General features: G+C 32.8%; 1 protein-coding gene across 1 annotated transcript; it reads left to right on the top strand.

Moving 5' to 3' along the window:
- The first annotated feature begins 1,755 nt into the window (after positions 1-1,755).
- LOC149240932 (uncharacterized) lies at positions 1,756-2,658 on the top strand. Its single transcript, XM_089370377.1, has one exon. It carries the CDS (start codon positions 1,756-1,758, stop codon positions 2,656-2,658), a length of 903 nt encoding a protein of 300 aa, XP_089226503.1.
- The last annotated feature ends 5,247 nt before the right edge of the window (positions 2,659-7,905 follow it).

Below are 7,905 nucleotides of genomic sequence, written 5' to 3' on the forward strand. Positions count from 1 at the left end.
TCATTAAGTGACATACTATGGAGAGGAGAAAAATATTTAGATTTTAGCCTTTTCTTTACATCATCCCAACTACAACATTATCATAAATAATTTTATCATAACATTGCTGAACAGCCTTGGTTTCCTACTTACGTACTTAAGGATTGAAGAATCCACAATGTCCAAGGTATAAGTTGTATTCTTTAAAGTTGAGTCTAGCCATGCATTAAATCCTAATAAAAGTAATGTCACCCATTATTGGCTTATGTGGGCTATATTTGGTAGGCTATCCGGTGAAGTAGTTAACCCATAAATTATTAAATAGGTAGAATCCTCTTGTAGATAGGATTTTCCAATATTTTAATCAATTTCATAGTAACATTGCTCAACATGGGATATTTATTACAAAATATTAATCTCATGAATAACTTATCGAATTAAATATAAATTTCCTTGTGGCTTTTTCCCATGTCATTAACCATTGTTCTATTATTTACATTACAATGTTAGATAATGCACTTCACTTCCTTTAAGCTTGAGGATCTCTTAGTTTCCATTGATGCATATACCTTTTGTAGGCCACTGCTTACTCTAGGAGTTGTTAGTCAAAATTGGAAGATTCTGAGAATTTTTGAGTGCATAGAAGTAGAGATGGGTGTGATGGAGGGTAGTGCTCTACAAGGAGATCTTTAGATTCATAAGTATATTGGCTTATACAATTCTTTGGATGTAACTTGATGTTTTAATACATGAGATTGTATTATAATTTGTTTGTGAATTTAATTGTAGTGAAGCCATTGGTTTAGGCTATAGGGTGAAGGGTTAGTGAAGTTAATGTTTTGAAGTTAATTGGGAGAAGCCTTTGGTTGAGAGAGGGTTGGAATGATTAAAATTATAGATGGAAATAGGGCTAAGAACTTAAGAGTACTACAAACTAGGGATTCTTTGAACTCTTTTCCAACTGTAAACAGATAAAGGATTTGTAAGAGAGTTTCATTCAAATAAAAAAATTTAAAAACTGAAATTAACCAAACATCCAAAACTAAATTTGAAAACAAATACAAAAAAATTGAAAGTTGAAAATAAACATTTAACCAAAACTAAATTTAAAAACAAATATTTCATTTATCATTAAAATGACTAATTGTATTTGTATTTGTGCTAACACTTCTATATATTGTTATATTATTAGACTAAATTCTTAATAAAATGGTAAACACTTAAACATAATATTTATTTAATAATCTATAACATAAAATTTCCAGGTAAGTAATAATGTAAAACTTAATAAAACCTTATTTGTTCCCATATATTCCTAAAAAAATATATAGGAGAGATAATTAAGATAGGCCAGGACTCAGCATATAACCTAGTGCGATTATCTAATTACCCCCAATCATCCACTACGTGTATAGATCATGTTTGGGTCATTCTGCCTTATTTTGACACCACTGGTCGGCGGTGGGTGCATTCCGATTTAGTTTGACTTTTTTTTCTCTTCGTAGTTAAGACTATCTAAATACATTTCAAGTAGATTTCAACTAGTCTGAATGTCTTAACCGTGACCCATTCACCGTGAATTTAATCGCACCCATTCCACCGCCGGGGTAGGCAGTTTGAATCATATTTAACTACATTTTTTAATTAATGTGACGCATCAGTTTGAATCATATTTAACTACATTTTTTAATTAATGTGACCCATCGGACGATTGCGGATTACAGAAAATCTGTTCGGCAAGCGTTGAATTATTTAGGCTCTTTTCTCTGCACAAAAATGACTCATTCTCCACGCTCATCATCTTTTGAGTGTGCTGATGCAAAAACTGTTGTTTACGATTCTTGCAGCGACGGACCTTCACAATCTAAATTTGAAGTACGACTTTTGGAATGTGGCTGTTGCTGTGACGAGTTTCCATCTGAAAATATAGCACAGTGCAGAAGACGACATGTAATTTGTTTTGGGTGCGTACAGCGGCAGGTAGAGGAAATCCTATATGGAAATTATAAAGCAAGAGGGTGTCTGCGTTGCATGAATATGGATGGCTGCAAAAGGCCAATTCCTTTCTGTGAGATTCGGAGGGCTGTTCCGAATGATCTGATCGAAAGATATGAATCCCGCCAAGCCCAAGATGTTATAATTCATGCCAAACTGGACAAGTGTGTACAAGTTATGGAATGTCCAAACCCAAATTGTTTGAAGTCTTCATGCATCCAGTGCAAGGAGCCGAGTCACCTGCCATTACTGTGCGAAGAGAATGAAAATATATCTGAGACTGCTCATCGTAGAAAAGTGGAAGAGAGGATGACAAAGGCCATTGTAAGAGAATGTAAAACTTGCAAGGCTGAGATGGTAAAGACGGGTGGATGCAATAGTCTAAAGTGTGCTAGGTGTAGAACCCTAATGTGTTACCTTTGCCGACAGACCTTGACGTCCGAATATGAACACTTTTGCCAACATTCTGCAATGCGAAAACCAGGGAAACCCTGCAAAATATGCAACATTACGTGTACATTGTGGGGATATGAGATAGAAGATAACGTGGCACTGGATGCTAAGGAGGAAGCATTGAAAGAATTGGGTGGCAAAGAACCCAGCTTGCTCGAACAGAATATCAGACCTACTCTGGTAAAGCAATCCACTCCTGGGAGGAGCCAGAATACACGTCGGCCGCGCTAGAGGTGTTGATCTCCTTGTACAGCATAGACGTTTAGCAGTGTAGAAGTTGAGAAAAATGATGACAGTGAACGAGACGGTTGTATTTGTGGACGACCACCAATTATAAGGAGTTATTGACTGTTAAATTTCGTTAATGAATTATTGGATTAATATATAAGTGGGTTATAGGATTGTGAACCATTTTTATGTTATAGTCACATAAGAAGTTATATTTACTATTTGACCATATTTATTAATGAATATGTAATCACCCATATTGATATTATACGTTAATGAGTAAATATTTGAGGTTGTTCATGGCTGGAACAATCACTTTGTCGTTGCTTGAGTCATTCCTCACCTTCTTTAAATAAAACAACATTGAGTTTAACCAAACAAAATATGAACGGTTAATATTGTCTTTTAACATTGTAGAAAAGGAGAGAAATACACTCCTAGTTGATAACCCAAAAAGCTATATATGGTTGTTTTTCTCAATCATAAGGAAAGCTTTTCGTTCATATACAAGAATGTCACCGTTGGAACCAAAATCCCATAAAAAGGTGGTGTAATTACTATAATAAAAAGAAATCAAATATTATATTATCCACATGAGAAAGAGAATATATAAAAGAGTTATTCATCCTTAACATTAAAGATAAGTTGAAATTGAAATGGCCAGAAGAAATTATTTTTTAATCTATGGGTACTATTATGTATTCCAGTTTAGAAAGATAATCCTAGTAGGCTCTGAATGTTAGGTAACTAATAGACCATGTTTTTTAGGCAATTGCTGAGTTTAATTTTCTTTAGGTTTCAATCCAGAAATAATTGATTAAGGTGTGACTTAGGACTTTCACTTTGGGTGAGTCATATAATTTGCTATTTGAATTCCTCATTTCTCTTTAGCTTTTCATTACATCATTGGCAGCAAGCTTTCATACATCTCACAAAGGTGCCTTAGTTCCATACAATCAAGCTTTCATACATCTCACAAAGGTGCCTTAGTTCCGTTCAATTGTGGCCTTGCTTCTAAAAAGTACCCATAACCCCAAATGGTTTACTTGCATTTACCACAAATTTCATAGTGCTATCACCTCTCCTTTTATTGAAATCACCCTTTTAATTCATATATAACATTGCATTTGCAAATGGGTGCATAGGAAGTAGGGAGATATAAGAGTTGTTTTCATTTACTTGAAAAAGTACTCACTCCTAGAGGTTTAGCCTAAGGTTATTCCCACAATCATTCGTTTTAGGCATCAACTATTTAATTTGATGCGAGTGGAGCTCAAAAAAAAAACTTATAAGAAACCTAAAGGCTACTGTGCTAGATTTATAGATATAAATTTTTAGAAACATAAGTGTTACCCCACAAATGTACAAATTTAACCACATCAAGAACTTAGTAAAGCCAATCACATATGATGCTTTTGTTTTACGATATTGACAATCATTAAAGTACAACCCAAATGTTACTAATGTTACTAATGTCATTTATATCTACATCCTTTCTCTTTAAAAAAAAATCAATTTGTTTACCCTAAAAAAATTCAATCAGCTTTATCTTTTTAACTTTAGTTCTCCTCGAATCTAAGGTTGTCATGAATATGAAACATACATTTTTCTTACCAAAAGGTTATAGATTTTTTTATCGATCATGATAAAGTTTTAAAGTGATTATGATATGTTACTCTTAGTGAAGTATCAAATATATCAACTATCTAGAAATCATAGGATGCAAAATGATAAGAATTAATTAGAGGAAAGTGATATTTACTTCTTTATACTAAAAAATTTAATTTTCTTAACAAGGCATTATTCTTTCATAAGTATCTATGAAAAATGGTTTACTAAAAAAAATAAAACAATCACCACTTAGGGTATATATAACTCTTCTAAGCAATCAATCTTTACTTAAAACAATTTCATGAGTGATTTCTTTAAACTCCTCCCAAGTCTAAAATGAGAATGGGATAGTATTAGAATTAGTATTAAAAAATCACTGATCAAATTCTCTTAGGCATTTAGAATAATTCAATTTAGAAATATTCTTATGTGGACAAAAATTAAGATCTTTGTACGTAATTAGTTAATTGTTGAAGAAGGATAATTATTTTAAATATAGCACTACTTATTCGCACCTTATCCTTCCTTTCATATTTCTTTTGTATGGTTTAAATAGGATATTTCAAAGAAAAAATCCTTTCCAACAAGGGTAAGTTTCTCATCTTGCAAATCTACTAAAGGAATAGGAAAAACCAAAAAACCAATAAGTCCACTAGAAATAAAAGATAAAGTAAGAAAAGTAATTAGAAAAATAAATTTAAACCTAAATCTAGTAGCTATGAATCAAGAAAGGTCCCAAACTAATATGAACCCAAGAAAACATCTTTTAGGAAGAAATATACAATATTTTCCTTTACATCATAACTGAAATTTTGTGATTATAAAAATTCAAAATTAACAATATTTTTCCATCAAAAACAAAGATAACTAAAAGCTCCTTATATTTATTTCAAATTTATTTAGACAAGATAAACCATTCTTTTTAACCTTGATGGGACTACATCTTTATCATGTCCAATATATCACCCCGATCCAGGGGGAGAATTGAACCAGTGACTTCACATAAAGGAGTGCCTTAACAAAGCCCCAAATCACCGTCTATGAAAGACCCCATGGACCAAGACAACCCAAACTTTATTTGCAACAAATTTAACAAATTGTTTAAAATATCTTACAGTTTAACATCTTTATGAAAAGTAGACATTTTCAAAAATTTATCACCAAAAGGTTTAAGATTATTAATTAATTCGAAAAGTGAGTTTGAAATATAAAATCAATTTAATATAACCCATGACAATATTATCATCCCTCTAAAACTATATTAAATAACCTTAATTATATATGCACTTTCTTGTATCAAAGCTAAATTTATTGAAAAATATCGAAATTAAAGAAACCAACAAAAATTAGCCAACTCAACTAAACTCATCCCCACTAAAAAAACTAGAAAGAAAAATATAATGAATATCATTATAGTGAGCCTATACTAAAACATGTTGCGTGAAAAGAAGCTGAGAAAATGTTCAAAAGAAGAGAATCCATGTGCATGACTCCAAACGCAATAAATAATTTCAATACATTAAAAGGTATTGGAGTAGTCTTAATAAAATATGGAAAAAAAATCAATACTCAAACTTTTACTAGTTGTGTATAGGACAGTAGAATCAAAACTCAAAGGAAATCTAATTAAGAGAAAACTTTTTAATTGGAATGAAACATCAAATTAGAAATCTCTAAGTGTTAATTATTATCTAAGATTTTGTACTCATTTAAAAGGAGTTGCACTAACTCTTTATTTTGTAAACTGATATTCTGTCCATTAAAAGTACTAATAGTGAATAGAAATCTAATTCAAATACGTAGAGAAACAAGCTTGAGAGTGTGACAATTAAAAATTTCCCTTTTATCAAGATATTTTGTACAATTTTTTTGGGAATTATTTAGCATGTTAAATTTTAACTTCTTTATCTCTCATCCATGAAATTCCTTTATTGTTCAACTAAAAAGTTATTTTTATAAAAAATAAGAAAGAGCAAAGATAAACTCGATTGGAAGGCAACACACATGGATTCGCTTAAGTAATTCAATGATGGAAAATCAAGACAATAAGAACAAAAGTGGAGTCTGTGAAAACAATTAAGAAACAAAATTAACCAATCTAATCTACGCTCCTTCTATCATATTTTATATTGACTAAAAATAAACTAGGTAAAATCAAAATACCAATGCAATCATTCATGTAACTCCAAACCTAAAATCAATTGTATATCACAAATTATGTAAAAGTTGGAGTACTCTAACATAAGAAAATAAAAGAATAATATTAGTAAGAATTATATCCATCACAAGCAAGATAATTTATAAGAAACCTTTTTTGAAAATATTTCTTCAACCATATTTTAATTCTATCATAGTATCTATAATGATTGATGTATCATTGTTGGGAGAAATTTCCAAATGAGTAACATATCTTATGAAAATTGTGTATAGAATTGGTTTGAAAATATCCTCAATGTCCTGTGTTTCCCCACTGGTCGAGTTAGTAGAGGACAAATTGTGACCTAGCTCGGGACACCCAACATGGGCATGTTGGCCTCTCCCTTAGGGAGGACAACGCCATTGGCAGGGCATGATGAAATTGAAAAAGTTTTATGACCAAATATAGGAAGATTCCATAGAGAGTCCTTTGTTTATCATGTAAAAAATGAAACAATGCCCAATACCACAAAGCCACTGTGTGAAAGAATATGAACCACCAAACTGACACCACAACTAGAGAACTAAGATGGTTAAGAGTTAACCCAGACCACAGAGCGAAGCAGAGAAACCCCCATATACAACCACGAAGCTTGAAGCAAACATAGAATGTGACCCCAATTACAGAAGAGGAAAATATTGCTTCCTTCGAACCAGAAAGAAGACCCAAGCCAATAATACAATTTACCATAAACCAAAATAATACCCACACACCTGTGAAGACCAGAAATATCCCTCAAGTATGAGGGTGGAACCAAAAGATGCCGCAAGTGCACAGAGGGCATATAGCCAGCAAAGGGATGGAAACTATACCAAAATGTGATTGTTCGGGTGCCTGGATCCCAAGGGAAAACTAGGAGATCTAACCCAACCCACACTCGAAAACTGAAATTGTCATCTGCACTCCTCAACCAAGGCCAAAAACCTAGTGAGGTAACATGAACCTAGACGTGAACACCTTCACTCTCCTTCTGACCCAAATTCACTACCGAGACTACCAAACTAAAGCGGACCACTTCCCAAACTCTGAATTCAACCACATACTGTGTGAAGAAAATCATTGCATAAAGGGAATGAATGCAAAGACAACACATGAGGTGTAATTAATACAAATGTCGAGGAGGAGCAGACCCTGATGGCCTCGCACGTGACACCTGTATGTCTACTTGATCACCACCAATCGGGGAAGGAGAGTCTGCTTCGAGAAGGTCTTGGAGAGTCTGAGATTCACCAGGATCTAAATCATCAGCGATTTAGGTAACATGCCATGGAATGGAAAATTCTTTGTACTGGGTCATCACTCCTCGGTTAGCCAACCAATAAACCACTTTATTTCTAGCCCAGATGACATTTCCTGTAGTGGCGTATTTAAATCTTTCCAATATATGTTTCATTCTTACTAGTTAGGCCTCAAGATGCCAATTTTTTGAAATTTTGAAGATG

Source organism: Pinus tabuliformis, chromosome 8 (assembly GCF_031772625.1).
Source record: "Pinus tabuliformis cultivar Carrire ecotype Pingquan chromosome 8, CPIR1, whole genome shotgun sequence".
NCBI lineage: Eukaryota > Viridiplantae > Streptophyta > Pinopsida > Pinales > Pinaceae > Pinus > Pinus tabuliformis.

What these genes read in the sequence shown, in the direction of transcription:
- LOC149240932 (XM_089370377.1), top strand. Translation starts at nt 1,756, where the DNA reads ATGACTCATTCTCCACGCTCATCATCTTTTGAGTGTGCTGATGCAAAA.